Below are 22,890 nucleotides of genomic sequence, written 5' to 3' on the forward strand. Positions count from 1 at the left end.
TATTTAGATTTTGTTTGGTTCTTGGAAAATTTGAGGAAAACGTGAGGGGAAAAAATAGAAAATCAAAGTAGAAGGAAATAAAAAAGTTGAAGAAAAATTAAAAATATATTTAAAATCATTAAATTATTTTTATATGTTACTTCAAATTGAACGTAATAAAAAGTTGTGCTTTTACCACCATAGAAAATTGATGAATTTATGAAAACAATTTCTTTTGAGAACATATACATTATGGTTTTTTTTTTTTTAAATCTTTGAGCGCTGAATGAAGAAAAAAAAAATCATAAATATAAATAAAATACTTTAAAATGACCACATATATATTAAAAAAAAACTTAAATGACTGAAGATAGCTTAATTTCCATTAAAAGAGTTGTAATAAAATAAAAAGTTCATATAGCTTGAAAGACTGTAAAATAAATTAGTGTAATACTTGCACAAGAAAAAAAAAGGATCAAGATTGAATAGAAAGAAAGATAATAAATTTGAATACTAAAAAATATTTTATTTATTTTTAAATTTTAATTAAATCATAATATATTATTAATGTTCAATGGTTAGTGTTATTTGTTTTGCCAATAATATTTAATTACGATTTTTTTTATCTTTTAAAATTATATATTTTAAGGGTAAATAATAACCGTAATGTGGGGAAGATGCGATTGTCTAAATCATATAGTTGTTTGTTGACCATTGACCAACTCTGTTTGCAGGGGTGTCATAAATTGTTAATATGTATGCCTTGGAATTATTTCAACTCATTCACCATTCATGGCAATCTCTAAAGCAATGATTGTGTTTCCCTTGCTTTGCTTTCTCTTCTCGACCATCTCCACCTTATCTCATCAAAACACCTTGGTTTGCAATCAAACTGAGAAACGTGCCCTTCTAAGCTTCAAACATACTCTCTTTGATCCTGCACATCGCCTCTCATCTTGGTCTACTCACGAAGACTGCTGTGGATGGAATGGAGTCTACTGTCACAACATCACTGGTAGAGTTATCAAGCTCGATCTGATGAATCCTAGTAGTTCCAATTTCTCGTTGGGGGGCAAGGTTAGTCCTGCTTTGCTCCAATTGGAATTTTTGAATTACTTGAACTTGAGCGGGAATGATTTTGGAGGTACTCCAATTCCAGGTTTCCTAGGTTCCATGCGGAGTTTAACATACCTTGACCTCTCCTTTGCTTCATTTGGTGGACTAATCCCTCCTCAGCTTGGAAATCTTTCCAATCTTCAATATCTCAGTCTAGGAGGTGGTGATTCCTTCTACGAACCACAACTTTATGTTGAGAACCTTGGTTGGATTTCTCATCTTTCTTCTTTGAAACACCTGACCATGTATGAGGTTGACCTTCAAAGGGAAGTTCATTGGCTTGAATCTACATCTATGCTATCTTCCCTTTCCGAGTTGTACTTGGTGGCATGTGAACTAGATAACATGAGCCCGTCTCTTGGGTATGTCAATTTTACATCTCTCACATTCCTCAGTCTTGCTTGGAATCATTTCAATCATGAGATACCCAATTGGCTATTTAATCTCAGCACTAGTCATATACCTCTAAATGATTTAGATTTATCATACAATCAGTTGACAGGGCAAATACCAGGGTATTTAGGAAACTTATCATCCTTGAAGTATTTATTACTTTATGGAAATAGGTTAAATGGAACTCTTCCAAGCAGTCTATGGCTTCTTTCAAATTTGGTGTATTTAGATATTGGAAATAACTCCTTAGCAGACACAATATCAGAAGTTCATTTTAATAAACTCTCAAAATTGAAGTACTTAGACATGTCCTCAACATCTATTATTTTCAAAGTCAAGTCCAATTGGGTTCCTCCTTTTCAACTTGAAGAAATGTGGATGAGTTCCTGCCAGATGGGCCCCAATTTTCCCACGTGGCTAGAAACTCAAACATCTCTTCGGTATCTAGACATTTCCAAGTCTGGAATTGTGGACATAGCTCCAAAATGGTTCTGGAAGTGGGCTTCACATATTGATAGACGACTGATCGACCTCTCAGATAACCAGATATCTGGGAATTTATCTGGAGTTCTGCTAAATAATACTTACATTGATTTAAGCTCTAATTGCTTCATGGGTGAGTTACCACGATTGTCTCCACAAGTTTCTTTATTGAACATGGCTAACAACTCATTTTCGGGGCCAATTTCCCCTTTCTTGTGCCAAAAATTGAATGGAAAAAGTAATCTCGAGATATTGGACATGTCAACAAACAATTTATCAGGGGAGCTTTCTCATTGTTGGACGTATTGGCAATCTCTGACTCGTTTGAACTTAGGAAACAATAATCTTTCAGGTAAAATTCCTGACTCCATGGGCTCTTTGTTTGAACTTGAAGCATTGCACTTGCATAATAATAGGTTATCTGGAGATATACCACCTTCACTGCGAAACTGCAAATCTTTGGGGCTCTTGGATTTAGGTGGTAACAAACTTTCAGGAAATTTACCAAGCTGGATGGGAGAGAGGACGACTCTGACGGCTCTCAGATTAAGATCAAACAAATTAATTGGCAACATTCCTCCACAAATATGCCAACTTTCTTCCCTTATAATATTGGATGTTGCCAATAATAGCTTATCCGGAACCATACCAAAGTGTTTCAATAATTTCAGTTTAATGGCAACAATAGGCACTGAAGATGATTCTTTTTCTGTTTTAGAATTTTACTACGACTACTACTCCTACTTCAACCGCTACACTGGAGCACCAAACTATGAGAATCTTATGTTGGTCATCAAAGGGAAGGAATCAGAGTACAGGAGCATTCTAAAATTTGTTCGGAGCATAGATCTTTCAAGTAATGATTTGTGGGGATCAATCCCTACCGAAATCTCAAGTCTTTCTGGATTGGAATCTTTGAACTTATCTTGCAATAATTTGATGGGAAGCATACCGGAGAAAATGGGAAGCATGAAGGCCTTAGAATCTCTGGATCTCTCGAGAAACCATCTCTCAGGTGAAATTCCTCAAAGCATGAAGAACTTATCATTTCTTAGTCACTTGAATCTATCATACAACAATTTTTCGGGAAGAATTCCATCAAGCACACAACTTCAAAGCTTTGATGCAATTAGCTACATTGGCAATGCCGAGCTTTGTGGAGTCCCTCTGACAAAAAATTGCACAGAAGATGAAGACTTTCAAGGTATAGACGTGATTGATGAAAATGAAGAAGGCTCTGAAATCCCATGGTTCTACATTGGCATGGGACTTGGGTTCATTGTAGGCTTTTGGGGAGTCTGCGGTGCTCTTTTATTCAAGAAAGCTTGGAGGCATGCTTATTTCCAATTTCTTTACCGTGTTAAAGACTGGGTGTATGTGGCCATAGCGATAAGGTTGAACCGACTCCAAAATAATTTGAGGGTAAGTCAAACACATCATCATCTTATCAATTTTTGTTTCAAATAATATTTTCTTTCTATGTTTGATTGGTTCTTTTTAATATTGTAGTTTCTACTTTGTCATTCATGTTATATCATATATTGTTAATTGAATATCATTACAATATGACGAAAATGATTTGTGATAGGAACCTAAATTTATGGGCAAAGTATCTCATACACCCCTTTTCCTAAACCAATTAATGTTGGATTCTATTTTCTGGAAAAGAAGTGAAATCTCTACTTTTTTTTAAAGATATGATGGCTGTATAATTTTAGTCATGTATTTGCTTCATTGTTTGCTAAGAGGATGGATTTGATTTTGAATAATTGTTTCGAGGCCTACATGAGCAAAAATTACATTTTATGATTTTTCACAAGTCTTTTTGGCTATTTGAAAATAATCTGACAATACTTGTTTTTAATTTGTTGAAAAAAGTTTTTATTTTTATTGATATGTTCACATGATTAAGCAATAGTAGACATTAGAGTAGAGAAGAAAATGGATAGTGAATCTTCATGACTCCACTAAAATAAAAATATTAGGTGGAGTCCTTTCTAACCTTTTGACCAGTACAAAATCTTATTCAAATTTGTTATTCCTTTTTTTTTTTTCTCTTCTTGGAAGATAAGAAAAAGTTTTATGCTTATTAAATTTCTTTTAAAATCCATATCACAAGATAATATACGTACTCAATCTAACTACATTAACATACGAGAAAACCTGGTTTTGTATATGGTTAGGGATATAATATTTAAGCATAAATTAACCAAATGTGGTAATATAGAAAAATATTCATAATATTACATGATACTATATGGTTTAGTATGATGATGCTTAATATATGTAATGATATAGGAAAATACAAAGGATTAAAGAAGAGAAACATCAACAATTAAAATGATCAAACTTTCAACTCAAATTGAATGTCATCCAAGTCCCTAAATATAGGTATCACAACACTTTATTTCATTTATTGTATTAATAGCAGCATACACAGGAGGAAGCACTTATTTTGTCTTTGATTATGTGTTTATATTTTATGCATTTGATTAGTCTTTATAGAATTATAAACCTAAGTAGATTTCAGTAGTATGTTTTAATACTTCATAAATTCTTTTTCCTTTTTCCTTTTTTTTTTTTTTTATAATGCCTAGATGCTTAGACTTTTAAAAAATATTTACTAGTATTAACTTCTATGTTATTTTCACTTGAAGAAGTTGCAAGTAATGTGTTTCTTTTACTATAGATTAAAAATTTTTGAGACAATTTTTATTTCCTTCTCTGGCTTATTTCAATATATATATATCATCAACACTTTAAAATTTTGAAAAAGCTAAAATAAAATTGTAAAAAATAAAAAATAAAACAAAATCTAGCAGGATAACACCTAGAGGGGGTGAATAGGTGTTTTTAAACTTTAAAGCACAAAAGTTATGATTTTGAACCAATTAATATTTTAGATATTATGGGAATTTTTAAAAATCATCCCTCACACAAGACAAGATCTTTTTACGTGGAAAACCCCCACATAAAATGTGAAGATAAAAAACCACAAAATCAGAGACCTCGAATCAATAATCCAATATACGAGAAATAGTAACAGAATTAGGTGGAAGATGCTACCTTTAGACTTACTTTTTAGAACCTATACTATAATCTATGTTCGTAAGTTTCCAAAATGTAGATTGCTAGAATATGGCAAAAACTTCTTGGAGAGCTTGAGCAAACTTAAGCACTGCTTTAGTGCTTTGAGTGCTTTACTACTAAAATAAGCATTTGAGCATTGGCTCCAACACTAGAGCACTTTGGCCAGCGCTTTGGCTAGTGTTAGAGTGCTTCTACGGTTTCAAAAACAAATTTAAAAGAATTTTTGCACAATTTGAAACAATTGATCCAACACATATCTTGTTAATCTTAATTTGCCTTACCTAAACCTTTCCAAGCTTACTTGTGTTGTCTCAGTTGATCAAGTTGCAACCTCAAGTCTTCAATGGAGAGTAAGTCTATAATATCCCTAATTTAATCATCACAAAATAGTAATAATAATAATAATAATAATAAGGATAAAAATTACTTAAAGAAAAAGAAGAAGAAAAGAAATTACAAATTCTTTTGAACCATGTTCAAAGAGTTTTAATTTAATATATATAATAAAGAATATTTAACAAATTTGAAGAATTTGGAAAAAAGAGGAAAACCCTACAGAGATAGACGAAGAGACAAAGGCAAGAAGAATAAGGAGATAAAGTTGAGTTAACTCACCTTTGCTTATTTTTATTCTCTATAGAGTAAAATCTAAGGTAAGTCTTTCAAGGAATTTATTCTTGTACTATTTGGATTTTTTTAAAATATATGTTAATGATAAGATATTTTTTAAATTAGATGTTAAAAAGAAAAAAGAAATTCTTATCGTTCATGTAATAAATAAAGGGTTAGGAAGTAAGAAAAAAAAAAAGAAGGTTAATTAATGGTAGTACGATGAATATGATCTTTGATTTAACCCTAGACAAAAACAAAGTCTCCACGAGTGTGAGAATTTCTATTATTATTTGTAAGAAATTTATGTAATGCAAATTGGAAATAAAGACAAGTATTTAGTTTGAAGAAAAATTCTACAGATTCAAGAAGTAAAGTTTTGAAGAAAAAAAATATATATTTATTTTATTTGTTCAATCAAAGAATGCAGTAGAATAGATATTCAATGTGAATATAATTTGAATAATAGAGGAAAATATGAAAGATAAAGTATGCAGTGTACAGTAGAAAAAAATTAATTAGGATAATTTTAAAAAATAAAAATAAAAATATATGTTGATTTAGTACTTAGGATAATGTATGAAGTAGAAAAGAATAAATTTTTAAAATTTAAATTTAATTATCATAGGAATAAATTAGTAGGATGACATATACAATTTTCGTTAAGTTAAAATAATTTCATATTTTTATTTTACTTGTTTAGGTGAATCTTAAGTTTAATCAATTTTCTTGCTCAATTCAACTTTTACTATGTAAGGAATTATGACCTTTAAATATTTTCTCAAATGTTATTTTTTTGAAAGGGTAGGAAAATATTTTGTCATATGAAGAATATTTTATGTTGTGGAAAATATCACTTTCCTTATATATTATTATATTTGGCCCTAGTCAATAGAGGTTGTGTTGTTAACCCTCATTGCCTACTTGTATGAGGATTGGAAAACCTAGTTAGTGGGGTAGTCACTAACCCTCATTGTCTAATTGCATGAGGATTGGAAAACCTAGTCAATGGGGTAGTCATTAACCCGATGGTTCCATTTGATTGCCTAGTCCCTTCTGAATTGAAGAGTCATATATTTTTTAAGATCCCTCTAGTTTGGGAAAAGAAAATTTGTTTATAATATGTATGTTTGAAGATTATAATGTGTTATGCTTTTTCTTTTTCTTTTTTTATAAAAGTAATTGTTAGTATATTCCTTACTGAGTTAAAGCTCACTACATTCGCTTTTGAAAACTTTTTCAGGTGCCCTAGATGTAGAAAGAAATGAGTGACGTTGGGGATGGGAAGGATTCTTGTTATTTAGTTTGTGTTTGGCCTTGAAACCTTTGTTTAGACACGATGATTTGGATCATGTATTATGTTTTTAATTATCAAGTTAATTTGAACTAAATTAGTTTTTCATAATTATGTGAAACATGAAACTTCTATCTTGGAACAATAGCTTTAGCTCTATGAACTGACTCTTAAAGGAGAATCTATGATTTTTGTTCTTTTTAACTATTTAGTCATTGTTGTAGTATGTGGCTTATATTGAGTGAAAGACATATGGAGAAAAATGAGCAAATGTTGGAGCGGAGCGACAACATTTGCCATTCAAGCTTGTATTTTTATTGTTGAGGGCGAACGATAGGTTGAGGGTGACATTCCAGTATCTAACATTCCCTATTCCAGTGGACGTAGGCAATATGCACGTTAAATCTGTGTGTTTTTCTTTTCGTTTTTTTCTAATTTTCACTAGGAATTGTTGCACGAAAATCAACAGTCATTTTGGTATATTTCACCTTTATGTTGGATTTTCAGAATTGACATGATTTCCCTTGGCATTGGGGTATAGGGTGTTACAAAGTCACAGTCTAGAAAGATCCTATGCCATAAGGAACAGAATAAAATTGCCAATAAACAAATTGTAATGCATAATGTACTAACAAAAATGATGAACAACACTAATAATAATGATTTAGGCATCCTTTTATAGAATAAAACCGAGTTTCAATAGAATTATGGTGAGAAAATGAAAAGATTGTATTTTTGTTAAAGTATATGGAAGTAGCATTAAAAAGGAAAATTTAGTTGTATCTTCCCTGTATTTGAACACTTTCTAAGTGTCTACATTTGGACAAGCTTAGGCAAATGTTTAGAAAGGAAAAAAAATGTTTGATTAAAAAGGATAATATTATCTTTAAATATTTATTTATATGTCAAGAAGATACTAACGAAGTCATTTAAAATGAGTTTTATTAGTGGCTTCTAATGTTAATCAAATCAATTTTGATTTCCATGATTTTCTAGCATCAATTAAGAGCTTGTTTGGTAGTAATTCTAGATAGCGTTTTTAATATTTCTAACACTTGAAAATTTTTATCATTCAAGTGTTAAAAATGTAAGAAATGTTTTATAAAATCATTGTCAAACACACTTTGAATTAGTTAAAATGAGTTTTAACTACATCAAGTGTCACTTGATTTGGAATATATTTGCCTAATGAAAAAATTTAGAGAATTTAAAAAAATTAAAAAATTAAAAACACCTACTCAAAGAGATTAAACTTGAAGATTTTTTATATTGGGTGGCGGAAAGGGAATGAATAAAACCATATCACATACTTCTTTATATGTTTTTTGTAGCTTTTAAAATTATTGATTTTTATTTTTAAAACAAGTTAACAACTTATACTTATTCTATTAAAACTAGCTATTATGTTTTTCTTTCAACACTAATTTCTTCTTAAAAATGTTTTACTCTCTTTGATGTTATTTCTTCTCCGTTATATCTATCATACAATAATTAATGATATTCAAATGATAGTACTGCATAAATTTCCATTTTTTATCCCTAACATCGCCATGGCATCATCAACTTATTGGTGTTGTGGCATTTTTACAATTGATGATATACCCAAATAAGAGTAGTGGTAGTGGTAGCAAAGGAACTCACCTTTGGAATTACAAGTCCAAAAAGTTCCACATGACTTTTGGATGCCGTTGCTCTTTCAAACCAAGTCAACTAAATATCAATGTTTGGCCCTATGTTGGAAAATCGATGTTTGTATGAAATTGATTTGGTAGGGATTCACTATTTGTCAGAGGTGTTTTGATACATACCTAAAAAGGATTCATATTACTCTAAAAGGGTTTTAAATGCTTAGAGTGTGTAGAAATTAGTTGATGGAGTCACCCACATAACGATCATGACTCAAAAATTTCTCTATTTTTGATAAACTAATTCAAGAGAAGGAAAGGTAGAAATATGATTTTTCACCTTCAAAAATCTCTATAGCTCCTTTTTTATGAAAATGTCTTCAAATGCCATGGTACTGTGGGCATCACCCAAGCAATAGACTCCTCAAATAAGCACCCCACTTCAGATAGGGGTTTGTCCAAATAAGCATCCCAAGCCAAGTTTGTCTGAGCAATCTAGATAGAATTTACAAGCAACTTGAAATAGCCAAATGTTACACATACATTAATGAATGCCAAATACATTATTAACTAATGAACGCCAAAGTAAAAAAGGTCGTAAAACCAAATGGAGGTTATAGAACCCAAGCTTATATAACAACAACATGACAAGGGGAAAAAAAAAGAGAACAACTCCCTAAATACATCAAGTTACTCTATTTGATTTGATCATCAGAGAGGTCTACTCGAAACACCACTAGACAAGCATTCCTTTTGCAGGAATCTTCAAGAGAATGAGGCACAAAAACTATAAGGTGGAGACACAAAGATATCTAAGAATCAACAATTGACACCATCTATAGGAACTTATAGCAAAAAGTCCAAAGCAAAGAATCCAAAATGGTAACAACACCTTCCAAAATAGGCATGGATGCTCTGCTTGCTATGCAATCCTCTAATCTAGATGAAAGGTTTGATGTACTCCATGCTAAAATGGTAAAGAGATCAAAAGAATATGTGTAGCATATAAAATCCCTTTTCCAACATGCTAAGCAGTTAAAACAGGAAAATGAAGGCTTACGGGCGCAAATGGTAAGAAGGTAATGTTCTACCTAGAAAAGCCATCGATCCTCTAATCAAAACCTCTTAGAAACATCTAAAAGCTAAACAGTTAAAGCTCCATCTCCTGACAGACCACTTTCACCTCAAGCAAATGAAAAATTTGTTAGGACATTCAATCTTATTTGTATGTTGACAATTTTGTTCCAAGTTAATTGTGGCAATTTGAGAGATTTCAAGAGAGAGATCTCAACATTTTGAGAGGGATTCATTGAGGAAAAGGCCTAACAAGCCACATCATTCTTGATATCTCATTTGAAGGATTCATTCATGAATCTAAGGTTGAAAACCTACATCCCTTTAGTGAGGCTGAAGCATATTCACTAGAATAATTGGAAGTTGTTATATCATAGAAGTGGATCAAGTTATAGGTACTAGAGAGTAAGTCTTTGTGGTAAAGCGACTAGGTAAATCTGTGTAACTTGATCATATATAGTGGATTTATATTAGCGCTCTTAGACTTTGTGGTTTTTTATTTTCACAGTTGTGTGGGGGTTTTCCATATAAAATTCTTTGTGTCTCATTGCATATCTTTATCATCTTTCTTATATTGCCTATTTTGAATTAAGTTGATTATCCCTAACTTCTTATAGGGAAAAATTGGGTATAATATATGAATATTTATTTAAAATTTTTAAATTACACCCATTCTTCTCCTCTCTAGGTGTTACCCTACTAGACTTTGGTTTTTTAGAATTGTCCACTAATGATTCACTCTAGTTACATGCGTTTCATAAGGCACAAATGAAACAAACCGTTAACAAAGTAAATTCCGATTAAACTACTAGTACAACTAGGAAAAACCATTCCTAGATTTTCACCCAAAGTCCCAAAATTGTTGTTGCATCTAGAATATGGTTCAGTATTTTGTACGACAAGGGATTTCAAAATCTCGAGCAGAATACCCACTTTGAGCCGATCCCAACAAAGCAAAGGCTTAAAGCGCTAGTTGGGTTGGTTAGCAGGCACCTCGATGACATGTTGTCTAGACCATTTGGTGTTCATATCATTAATTATGAGTCCCTAAGATGATTTGTTGTCCCAAATTTAGTATGTATGATGGGACAAGTGATCCATTCAATCACATTATGCATTATAGGTAGGTGATGACTCTAAACATATGAAACCAACCCCTCTTGTTGTGGTTTTTCCTACTAGTCTTTATGATCCAATTTTATCTTGGTTTCATCGCTTTCATCTGAACTCTATCCATTTGTTCTGATACATCTCTAAGGTCTTTGTAGTGCACTACTTGTGCTATGACTTTTATGATGGACCTTAAAATCATAGAAAAATGTAATAAATTTGAAATTCATTATTTATTTAATGGTATTCTAGTTTCACTTTTATTTATTCTTATTTCATGCATTATATTTTATAAGCATTTTTGCCTAGCATCTCTTGCATTATACATTACTTAGGTGCATTAAGAGTTGTATAGAAGATCCAAGTCATGGTTTCATTACAAGTAGATAACTTGTTCATAGCCAATTCATAGACTTAGACAATCTATTAGAGGTTCTAGTGCACTATCTCCTAATTAGAGGGATGGCTAATGCTGGCCATTGATATGGGTTTCCCATGATCAGTGCACTAGTGTGTATGTTTATATATTAGATACAACCTACAGTAAGTCATGACATAAGGTATGGACCCGCATTTTTCACGTGCATCCCCACTTAATGACAAGATTAGTTTTTTTATTGTAAAAAACTAATTATTTTTTTTTTTAAAAAGTTGGAGTTGCCACTTATTTTTAAAAATAACATTAAAACAAGAAATAAAACCTTAAGAGTGACTCCTTTGAAAGGAAAAGCATGTCTAAAAAAAGAAGTCCAAGTTTGGGGTCAAGCAACCATAGGATAACAACCCTCTAAGCCTTAAAAAGGTCTTTAATAAACAAGTGGAGGGAACTAAGACAATTGACTAATAGACCAATGAATACTAAGAGACAACAACAACAAAATACAACAAGGCAATGATGATAACACACAAGAGCATAACATGTAGATCAAAGGAATAAATCAAGGAAATGAAGTAAGCGTACCTCAATTATGCCTATAGTAAAGCAATGCACTTACATAGAAAATAGGGCTAGCTCAAAATCAAAATGAGAGATAGAAAATCATAATAGGGGCTACCAAACATATACAACATATATACAACTCAAATTAAGAAGCAAGAGATGCCTAAACTAGCATTAAAGTAAGCTAAGATACATTAAATATGCATAGGGTTTAGAATTGACAACAAGTATGCAATCTCAAAATAAATCCAAATAAAATATATACAACTCAAATTAAGAAGCAAGAGATGCCTAAACTAGCATTAAAGTAAGCTAAGATATGTTAAATATGCACAGGGTTCAGAATTGACAACAAGTATGCAATCTCAAAATAAATCCAAATAAAATAGATAAAAGATAAATGTAATACAAAGAAAGGCTTGTCTAACATATACAATGTTTCTATAATATAATATATACAAAAGCTGGACAACACACATATACCTACAAAATAAATCCAAATAAAATAGTTAAAGATGATCTTGAAAGTTTTCCCAGACATTGGAGTATAAGTCATGATGCTACCCTCAGGATTTTCTGCCACCAAGTTGCTTGCCAAATAATTGAAGCCCTCCATTAGATGGGGATTCACCTGCATTTTGTGCCATGGATTTTAGTTATAGTTAAATTATGTTTAGAAAATCTAAGTCCATTTGAAGGGTCATCAGTTGATTCAATATCTTTGGTTTTTCAAGGTTTATACATGTAAGTTCTGGATCTTTTCATTGCACTATATTGATAATTAATTATGGTTTCAATACTTCTATTGACTACTCCATAGATGCAATAAATAGAACCAATATCATCATTCAGAATAAAAGAATACTCACATTCTTCTTTGCTTTCTTTTGAATCACTTCTTATGCTTTGGCAAAACAAAAAAGTTTACCAAAACTTGCTTCCATAGTTACTTGTTTAGGCAATGCTTTCCTTCAAAGACTTTATAATGTAAGTTAAGGTTCTTAGGAGTATAAAATGTGTATGAAGTTTTTGAAGCAAAGCATTGCCTAGATAGGTAACTATAGAAGGAGGTTTTGATCAACTTTGTTCATTTTACCCAAGCATAAGATTAACACGCCCAACCCTACCCTATTCCCAATAGTTAAACCTCCCGCGAATTGGGAATTACAAATAAATCAGATTAATAAAAAACATTTGAGTTAGCCTTTTGTTACCCAACGTTGAGGGTGGCACGCATTGTTGCATGCCTAAGGGGGGTGGTGTTGCCAAGCCCATAGAGGACATTTAAGCCATTTTGGAAGTGCCATGAGGAGACATCACACATGCTTGAAGAGACATAATGGTGTATGTTATTTTAGGATCAAGGATAAGAACTATTGGGAACTAGGTATAACATATGAGAGTTATGGTCACTTGTAATGCTTAAGTAATGGAAAGAAGCAAGCATATAATGTGGGTATGCTGTGGTGATGTAGGCAAGTTGTAGGATGCTAGCAAGTTTTGGAGGATGTTTTATAGGTTAAGGGATGAAGGCATGTCTTGAGGGATGCAAGCAAGTTTTAGAAAATGCAAGGAAATTTTGACAAATCCAGGCTTGGTTGGGGATGCAAGCATGTTATGGGTGATACTACCATGTAATGGGGAATGTAGGCATGAGTTGGGGGATGTTGGCATAGGGTGGGGGGTGTAGTCATGTGTTAGGGATGCAATCACAAGGTGGGGGACATAGGCAAATCAAAATTTTGAACTATTTTTATTAAGGACAAATTTATGAATTTATTAAAAAAAAAAACAATCTTCCAGGTTATTAAAAAATATTTTTTTGCATTTTAGATCAAATATATATAGTAATACATATCACCAGACATCAATATAATAATAAATGAAAATGAAAAACATATAGATGAGGAGAAAAATTTACGTAGATGTGCATACACAAATAAACAGATAATTCAAATAGGTATATGCATAGAATGCAAATAAAAAATAGAAATCCTAAAAACAGCGTGCAAATAAAAAATCCTAAGAAGAACAAAAACATAATACAAATAAAGAGATGAAAAAGAAATAATGTACCCAAATGCAATTCTAAATCAATCCTAACTCTAATGCAATTCTAAATCAATCCTAACTCTCCAAACCTTCAAAGGGAATACAACATGAAAAACAAACGGACAACCCCAAAGTATATATACAGTAAGGAAAAACTCTCTTACCAATTATTCAATTTTCTTTGCTTACTGCTTGTGTCCTTTTAAATATAGTTTTCAAAACTTCCTCTCTAAGAAAACATTTATTAAAGCACACATTTTAAGAATTTCCATTAAACAAATTTATTAAAAAAACAATTTTCTAGAGAACATTTATTAAAACACTTATTTTGAGTATTTTCATTAAACAAACTTATTTTAAAAAAAAAAAAAAAAATTCTAGAGAACATTTATTAAAACACATATTTTGAAATTTTTCATTAAACAAACTTAATTGATTTTACAAACTTTGAGGATTTTCATTAAAAGAAAATGATTTTCTAGATTTATAAAATAAATAAATAAATTTTTGGATTGAAAACCGTTTTCAGAATATATTAAAAAAGAATTTCTTGAAATATTTTTATTAAGAAAAAAATGTATTAAAACAATTTTTTTTAATTATTTTATATTAAATCGATTTCCTAAATTTAATAATAAAAAATTTTCCACAAAAAAAAAAAACTATTTTTAAAAATTTAAAATTATTTTCAAATCACACACAAAACAAACATAAAAAACAAAAACAAAAACAAAATCTAAACAAATTTTTTTTGTTGTTGTTTAACCTAAAAATGGCTTTTAAAATAAGCCAAATGGGCCCTAAATCCAATGGTTTTCTATAAAATAAGACCCAAACAGCTCTAACAATACAACCCAAACACAACCCTCTCGTTTGAAGCCCACCACCTTGCGCTTGTGAAGAGAAGTGCAACTTGTTGCGAAAGTAACTAGGAGGGTCTCTTCACTTACCTTCAGTTTTCTTTTTGTTCACCCGAAAAATGGATGCAAGCTTCGTTTTCTTTTTAATTCTCATTGCTATGATGGTCGTCATTGTTCTTTAGTTGTGAAAATTAGTTTGTTTTGTTGTTGTTCTAGGTGAAAATTAGTTTGTTTTGTTATTGGGAAAATAGGGTTTGACTTCCTAAGAAGTAGGGTTTGGTGATGATGATGATGAGGACTTAAAAAATGAAGCTCCAACCATAACCGAAGAGAATGGCCATGAAGTCTCCTTGTATTGATCTTGAGAGAGAAAAAAATGAGAGGAAAAAAAGACTAATTTTTTGTTGATGTAATTCATTGAGACTTGTATTAAAATCAATACTTAAATTTATCAAGTACTCTTTTATTTAAGACATGTATGTTGGTTGAAATTATGATGCTTTAAAAATAGAAATCATTAATATTTTCATTTAATTTCATATTATAAAATCATTAGTATTTACAAACCTAAATGTGTTATTTGAGACTTGGGAGATGCATTAATAATGTTGGTAATAAGAGGCAATTGTATTAGTTAAGAATATAGGGGTTGCAAGAATCCGATGGGGGCTATAATAATATTATAGGGATTCTAGTGCCCAAGAGTATTAACTTTCTTTTTTCATATTGAAAACAATAATACAAATTAATATGTGTTATTTAAGGGTTATGGATGGGAACAAGTAACACATTTATATATGGGGGATAAAGGCATATTATGGGAAATGCAAGTGTACTGCAGGCATGTCTTGAGGGATATAGGCAAGTTTAGCAAATGCAAGGAAATTTTGATGGATCAAGGCATTGATTGGCGATGCAAGCATGTTCTGGGTGATGTAAGCATTGCCTAGGGGATGTAGGTATCAATTGGAGTATGCTGGCATGTAATGGGGATGTAGGCATCGGTTGAGGGATGCAGACAAGACATGTGGGGGATGAAGACAAGACATGTGGGTGATGCAAGCATAATATGGGGGATGTAGGCATAATGTGGGGCATGTAGGCAAGTCATATGGGGGATGCAAACATAATATGGGGGACGCAAGCATAATGTGAGGCATGCAAGCAAATGATGTGGGGGATACATGCATAATATGGGGAATGTAGGCACAATATGGGGTAAGGCAAGTCATGTGAGAGATGTGGGCATAATGTAAGGATGCAAGCAAGTTATGTGGCAAGTAGGCATAATGTGGGGGATGTAGGCCTAAAGTAGGGGATGCAGGCATAATGTGGGGGATACAAGCAAGTCATGTGGGGGTTGCAGGCAAGTCATGTGGGGGTTGCAAGCAAGTCATGTGAGGGATACAGGCTAGTCATGTGGGAGATGCAAACAAGTCATGTGAGGGTTGTAGGCAAGTCATGTGGGGGATGTGGGGATGTAGGCAAGGAATGTTGAGTCCTAGCATGTCGTGAGGGATTCAACCAAGACATGGAGGATGCAAACAAGTCATACGGGGGCTAGTATGTGGTGAAGGGTGTAGGCATAGAGTGAGGGATTCAGTTGTGTTGAGATGCTGGCATATTATGGAGGATTTAGGCATAGTGTGGATCATCCTGTCAAATCATGTGGGAGATTCAGGCAGGTTATGTGGGAAATGTAGGCATATTGTGGGGGATTCAACAATGCTATAGGAATGCAGGCATGTCATCAGGGAGGCATGCATATTATGGGATGCAAGTATGTGGTAGGGGGGTCTGCTCTGTTATGGGAGATGTAGTACTATTGTGTGGATTTTGGCATGTCTTTGGGGAAGCAACCATAGTGTATGGGTTTCATACATATGATTGTTGTCAGGGGTACTGACATAGGGTGAGGGATTCTAGAAAGTTGTAGGGGATTCTTGTACATAGTAGAATTCATTATCTTGTTTCAACTTTCAAACCATAATATGGATCATTAGTAATGATTAAGTTGATTTTTGGGATTCTCTAACACACTTCCCAACAACATGAACACATACAATACAATTTTTGTATTCATATCCCTCGTACTACACCTACATCTCCCATCTGAGATTATATTGTCAATGTGTGGAGACCCCTTAGCGTGTATCAACCACAATCACTTGTTCTTAATATTCAAAACTCAATATGTATTTCCAATAATAATGTAACATAAATAAAGTTATCAAGTGTTACAAAATACCAAAAAAAAAAAAAAAAAACTATACTTCTAATTGTTTGCATCAAAAGATCATTATTTTTTTTGCTCTCTTTCTTTGATAACTAGTATAAGGAGTTATGATGGCAGGTTGTCTATCCCTTGGGTTTTTCTTTATTCTCTTAGCCATTGTTGATGCAACCACAGTAACACCTAAGCTTTTGACTTGTGTAGCAGCTTCCTTTGGGCTGCCACTTCGAATTTGCTCATTCTTTAGGCTAAAAACAAGAGTGTACATTGCCATAGGAGGGTGGCCACCAATTTGAGCATCTACTACACTTGGGTCACCTATTTCAATTTATGTTGCACTAGGAATTACGCCACTGATCTGAATTTGTGTTGTAGTAGGAGAGTTGCTACCTTGCTAGATGGTGCCAGTCCTGGAGATCTGCTACCTTGCTGAGCTAGTGATGATGTCGATTTTGGTGTTGGTGTTGGTCTTAGTCTTGGTGTTGGTCTTGGTGCTAGTCCTGATGCTGGTGTTGGTGTGTGATTTATTCTTGCCAAAAGCCGAGCATGTACTTCAAGGCTAGAAAAATAACGGATGTGATCATCCACGTCATCGCCACTATTGTTTCCCCTCTCTTGGGACTTGATTCGCTCATGTAACTCCAAATGGGTCATTTAATCAAAAACATTTATAAAACCTATGACCTCATACTAATGTAGTAAAGCTACTATAGTATAGTGGCTCTAGGGTCGAACTCTGGGATGGGTTTTCATTCTACCAGTGATGTATTCAAAATTAGAAATTGTATTTAATGATTTCCTTAATCAAAAACTTAAAATTTAAAAGAAAATAAAATTTGATTTGAAAGTGTTTAAAACTAAACTAACATAAACTAATTAAAAATGGAAGAAGGAAAGTCTCCCGGAGCTCAGGATTACTAGGATCAAGTTTAGAATGCAAAGTGGAAAATTCCGGATTTTTCTCCTCGCATTGGGGATTTAACCTATAGTTATTTCCCGAACCGGTATAGGTTTAACAATGAAGATTTAATCCATAATAATCAATATAAATGGTAGTCAAAGTCCATTAATGGCTTTAGACACTATAGGTCTTCACCTTGAACTGCTTTCCAATGACTCGTACATGATAACTAATGGACTAATATGGATCTAGCAATAAGCATCCATAAAGACCTGAAGCTTACCATGTATTGGTCATTCAAAGTGATTCTAAGGGATTTAAAGCAAAACTTTGGATTTAAAAGCCATTTATGAATTCCAACTACCTGAATTTAATGCACGAGCGTTTTCCACCTTGCATCTGGACTTTTCACCTAGCTTCCATCACTCCAAGAAACCAAAAGTTTAGCCTCTCATCCTCTGAGAAAACATCCTCAGAGGTTGTTTGGCTTCCAAGAAAAAGAAAATAGTAGAGAGAAAATGGAAAACGAGAGAGCTCTGTAAAAAAAATTCTAAGTGTCAAACGTAATACGTATTATCATCAGAGGTAATTTCCACCCCTTATAAAGTCTTTACAAAAGCAAAAGCTTGTGATTGGTTAGTTACAAGGATAGGAAAGGAAATTACATCAAAAATTACATAGGAAAATATCTAAAGTGGAGTCGGCAAAAACAGAGCACGCATGGGGTGTGCGAAATTTTCGCACACCTGAAGGAGGTGTGCGAACTTCGCACACCATTCGCACAGCTAAAGGGGGGTGTGCGAAATTCTCGCACACCTGGAGGAGTTGTCTTCCGAAGGCCATATCTTTCTCGTTTCAGCTCCAAATCATGCAAGGTTTGAAGCGTTGGATTCTTGACTTCAAAAGCTTTAAAATGGTATATAGCATGTAAAAATTGGACTTCGGGAAGTGCTCCAAAAGTGCGAAAGAAGACTGCAGCTGCTACATTTTGATTTTTCTTCACTTTGCTTCTCTTTGGTTTTCTCCTTTGCTTGACTTGTTTTAACGATCCAAAAAGCTGTCAAAACATTAAAACTAGCCACAAATATGATTAAAAGACATTGCTAGGTCCTTAACATGCCAATTGGACTAAAAATGGAGAACTACTACACAAAAGTGCTTAAAACATAATGCATTAAAGGTGTAAAATAGCACTTTTTGGGTAGTAATCAGGACTTCTCTTCTATGGTAGCCTTGAGCTCTTTAATTTTTTCTGGGGCCTTGGGTTTTTAGCCTGCTACTCCTCATACTTTGCTCTCCAATCAACACTTGTCGCTTCATCCCTAAATGGAAGAAAACGCTTTTGTTTCAGCCCTAGAAACATTCTTCTAGGAATGTTTCCTCTATTTGTCTGCCATAAAAATAAATGCAAGTCATATGTAGGTGCTGTTGATACCTCGTGTCCCTGATGATCCACGTAGTTGACAAATGGATGGATGCGTGATTCTCAACCAATATAGGTTCTTGATTCAATCAGTCTCCCTGCAAAAGGCGTCCGGACAGGGTGTCCGGACGCACCCTCCGAAGGTTTTGTCAGCCATGGTTAGAGAGAGAGAGATAAATCAGTTGGCCTTTTTACTAGGTATCAGGAGCTTACCTTCCTCTTTGTTGTGAAGGCTTATATATATAGTTCCAGAAGCACTGTTTCCCTCTTTAATGGTAGGGAGATATTTTGTTGTGTCATCATGACACTAGGTGGCAGCAGGGCCATCATCACCCTACGGGCGGCTGACAGGCATCGTGGTAGGTGATGCGGCTATCAGAGATCGTGGTAAGTGATCATGTGGAATGATCGTGGGAAGTGACTTGTTGTCACTTCATCTTGTCTTCTCACCCTGCAGGTGGCGGAACGTGGGTCATGGCTGGCTGTTGTAATAACGTGTAAGACTTGCTTACCTTAGTCAATGATCCGGATAATCATATCCGGATGGCATATGTTGATCATCTGGATGTATTGTGTAAGTCGTCCGGATGTTTTGTTCATAAGTGTCGTTTGCTCTTCCTTGAGGTAGTCCGGATAGGAAAAGCGCGCCATGTGTGTTCTTAGAGAAGTCCGGATGAGGGTGATCCGGATGATAGTGCGTGCCACGTGTTACTGTGAGATGTGTGCCACGTGCTCTCGAAGGGAGGGGTCCCTACAATGCCCCCCTTTTAACTTGCCAAATTTTGCCCGAGCAAAAATGGGCGGGTTAAAAATAATTGGTTTTTTGAAACTACGGCTACTTTTTGCTCTCATTGGGCCACGTGGCGAGTGAAGGTGAGGGAGCCAAAAAGGCATTTATGATGAGCCGCCGACTGTGGGTATTCCCAGGCAGCATGTCGTTTCAATGATGGCGCGGCTGTGCGTTTGGCTTTCCGAGGGGCTGTCCCCCTATAAATAGCATACTGTGCCCTCTGTTGCATTTTTTCCTACTGCATTTTCCTGAGAGTGTTTGTTCTTCTACGTTCTGCGTACCTTCGTTATCTTAGTGAAGCCCTAGAGCTTTTCTGCCGGTGATTTGGTATTTGAGACGATGACTGAGCTGTCGTTGTCGTCCTCTTCTTCCAGTTTTTGCTTGGTACGTGCTTTGTTCTTGTTTGGTTGGTTCTAAGTTGCCCCAGGTCTTCTTTGCGACTGGGTGTTTTGACAGTGTTTTTAGGGTTTTGATTGCCCTCCTGTGTTTTTTATGGGTTGGAGATTTTTCTAGGGTAGAGTCAAGGGTTTTTGAGATGGGTATGTTGTGTTCTGACTGTTGGTTTTTTTCTTCTATGCAGATTCCACTTCAGTCTTTTTAGGCTAAAAAATGTCTGCAAACAAGGAAGCTGTCTCATCTGTCCCGGCCGGCGATGTTCATGAGAAACCTACAGACAAGCTGAGTCTAAAGGAGTTCCGGGATCGCTTCTGTATCCCAAATGGCGTGGTTGTGGAATTTTTGGATGAGGAGGAGGTCGTGTCCACTGAGAAAGCTGAAGGACGTGCCATCACTTTCTCAAAAGAGCAATTCAACGCTGGGCTCCGGTTCCCTCTTCCGGCATTGTTCAAGGAATTCCTTCATTTTTCCCAGATCCCACCAGCCTTCATCCACCCCAACATAGTCCGGGTGCTGATGGGATGCAGCATTATAAACATGCTGTTCAGTCTTGACCTCTCGCTGCTGGAGGTTCTTTTTGTTTATTCCCTGAATAAGGGAAAAAATGATATCGTCAGCATGGCTGCTCACCTGCCCTCCCTTCAATTGGTGACTGAGCTGCCGGATTCGACGAAGGGAGGGGCGAAGGGATACGTGGTGGTCCGGGGTGCATGGGCGGGGCTATTGGAGCATCCGGAGAGGCCTTTTTCTCCAAACTACTCAATGGTGCTTCCGGGTAAGTCAGCTTGCGGGTTTTGTCCGGCTTTTATCTTGTTGTCTTTTTTGTTGGTTTTATCGGATGGCATACTTTTCTTTGGTTGCTGAAAAATGCAGGTTCGGACAGGAGGGGCCACGTAGTTGAGTGGGTAGAAAAAGCGTCGTTTGTTCATTTGAACAAGCTGTTCGAGATTACTACCGCCGAAAGGCAGCAAGTGACGCTTCTCACTGTGCGGAACCTGATGGCCGTTGTCCGGGAGTCCCAAGAGTATATCATCAATATTCTCCCCAGGAGACTGCCAAAGAAGGTAGTGCCCGGGGAGCATTTCATTCTAAAGGACCTCCCTTTCTACAAGGAGGTACAAGAGGTGGATGCTCCGAAACGTCGAGCGCGCCTTGATGATCGGGAGGAAAAAAGGAAAGAGGGGCTTCTGCGGAAGGCTCCGGGTGGCAAACGATCCTCGCCTTCTCCTGCTGGTGCTCCAACAACGAAGAAGAGGAAAGTCTCCAAGAAGGGGAAGGAGGTGAAAATCCCCACTCCTCCAAAGGAGTTTGTTCCTCCGCCTATTACTTACGAGGCGGAGGTAACAATTCAGGAGCTGATGCGACTCATGGTAGCTTAGCTTTAAAGGCGTATCAACAAAATTTATACCTTGAATACTATTACTAAAGTAGCCAAGCTACTATAGCATAGTGGTTCTAGGATCGTTCACTGGGAAGGGTTTTCGCAAACACAAGTGATATTCAAATTAGGAAAATAGGTGATTTTCTTATGGATGTTAGCTTTAAAAGAAGATGTAAATGTTTTAGAAAGATTTAAACTAATCTAAGCTAACATTAAAGACTAAAATGAAAGGGTGTAAAAACAAGTTTCTCAAAGATAGGATAGCTATGCTCTGGCTCTTATGCAAATTGGAAATCTCAGGATAGGCTCCTCGAGTTGGGGTTGCAACTATGGTGATGCTTGCTTCCCGAACCGGTATGGATTTAGCAAATCAAGTTTTAATCCTTTAAAATGGCAAAACAGATGGTAGTGAATTTCATCAATGGTTATTCACCTTAGACTTCCTTTGAATGGCTCGTAAGAGATAACTAATGGTCTAAAGCCAAAAGCTTACCAAATATTGGCAACTCAAAGTCATTCCAAGTGATAAACTCACCTTTCAATGGCCATTGAAATTGGTTCTAACGGATTAATGCAAAACTTGGAATTGAAAACCTCACCTTCCAATAGCTCGTAGGAGATAACTAATGGATAGAAATCCAAAAGCTTATCAAGTATTGGCCGTTGGAAGTTGTCCAAAGGAAATAAAAACCAAACTTTGCATTAATGAACCTTTAATGAAAAACGACTACCTTACCTTCTGGGTGCGAGAAATTTCCATGGGATTGCATCCAAGCCATCACATAACATCCATACTTTGAGAAACTAAAAGTTTTAGCCAATCATCCTCTGAGGAAAAGCCCTTAGAGGCTGTTTGGCTACTAAGAAAATAGAAACGGGAGAGCTCTGTAAATATTCTAAGTGTCAAACGTAATATGTATTCTATATTCTATATTTTATATTCTATATCATCCAAGAGGTGATTTCCACCCCTTATATAGTCTTTACAAAAGCAAAAGCTTGTGATTGGTTAGTTACAAGGATAAGAAAGGAAATTACATCACAAAATACAAAGGAAAATATCTAAAGTAGAGTCGGCTAAAACAGAGCAAAATTCGCAACACGCATGGGTTATGCGAATGTTATGCGAATTTCGCATAAC

General features: G+C 34.7%; 1 protein-coding gene across 2 annotated transcripts; it reads left to right on the forward strand.

The window, feature by feature from the left end:
- The first annotated feature begins 737 nt into the window (after window positions 1-737).
- On the forward strand, window positions 738-7,145 carry LOC104879362 (receptor-like protein EIX2). 2 transcript variants are annotated; one of them, XM_010651997.3, is made up of 3 exons: window positions 738-1,056; window positions 1,139-3,393; window positions 6,914-7,145. In XM_010651997.3, the coding sequence occupies exons 2-3, from the start codon at window positions 1,153-1,155 to the stop codon at window positions 6,920-6,922; spliced, it is 2,250 nt and encodes a 749-aa protein (XP_010650299.1). In that variant the 5' UTR covers window positions 738-1,056; window positions 1,139-1,152; the 3' UTR covers window positions 6,923-7,145. The 2 variants fall into 2 exon arrangements, with proteins under 2 accessions (XP_010650299.1, XP_010650298.1); XM_010651996.3 differs by having other exon boundaries at window positions 738-3,393.
- The last annotated feature ends 15,745 nt before the right edge of the window (window positions 7,146-22,890 follow it).

This window comes from Vitis vinifera, chromosome 5 (assembly GCF_030704535.1).
Source record: "Vitis vinifera cultivar Pinot Noir 40024 chromosome 5, ASM3070453v1".
In the NCBI taxonomy this organism is placed as follows: Eukaryota; Viridiplantae; Streptophyta; class Magnoliopsida; order Vitales; family Vitaceae; genus Vitis; species Vitis vinifera.